Genomic DNA, 318 nt, shown 5'->3' with positions numbered 1-318 from the left:
GAGGGCTTTGTGAACGCCGTGTTCCTGTTCTCCCCCTGCCCGCACTCGCGGAGGGAGCTGCGGCAGTTCGTGTTTGGGAGCGGTGCTGCTTCGTCCCCTCGTGAGCCGCCCACGGCTCAGGAGCTGGCGGAGAAACTCCTGCCCAAGAGCGTGCAGGAGCTGATTGCGGACCAGAAGATCACGCTGTTCTGGGTGGACACCGCCGAGTGGTCTCAGGTAATGAGAGTGCACCCCACAGCTTTGGGCTGTGACTACCAGCGGGCCATCTGCTGCGCTAGCCTCCTGTGTAAGGGGGGAGAGCAGTTTTATGCGGTAGCC

General features: G+C 62.9%; 1 protein-coding gene across 1 annotated transcript in view; it reads left to right on the top strand.

Annotated features, from left to right (window-relative positions):
• Positions 1-6: 6 nt before the first annotated feature.
• The window catches only part of TICRR (TOPBP1-interacting checkpoint and replication regulator), a gene marked incomplete at its 5' end in the record, with an annotated part of 16,452 nt that continues 16,140 nt past the window's right edge, over positions 7-318 (top strand). The window contains one exon of the mRNA XM_010075741.1: positions 7-216. Coding sequence (XP_010074043.1) covers positions 7-216 — 210 coding nt within the window. The remainder of the gene's footprint in view (positions 217-318) is intronic.

This window comes from Pterocles gutturalis, unplaced genomic scaffold (genome assembly GCF_000699245.1).
Source record: "Pterocles gutturalis isolate BGI_N339 unplaced genomic scaffold, ASM69924v1 scaffold48417, whole genome shotgun sequence".
In the NCBI taxonomy this organism is placed as follows: domain Eukaryota; kingdom Metazoa; phylum Chordata; class Aves; order Pterocliformes; family Pteroclidae; genus Pterocles; species Pterocles gutturalis.
Note: the sequence above shows the minus strand (reverse complement) of the source record. Positions and strands in the feature narration are given on the sequence as shown.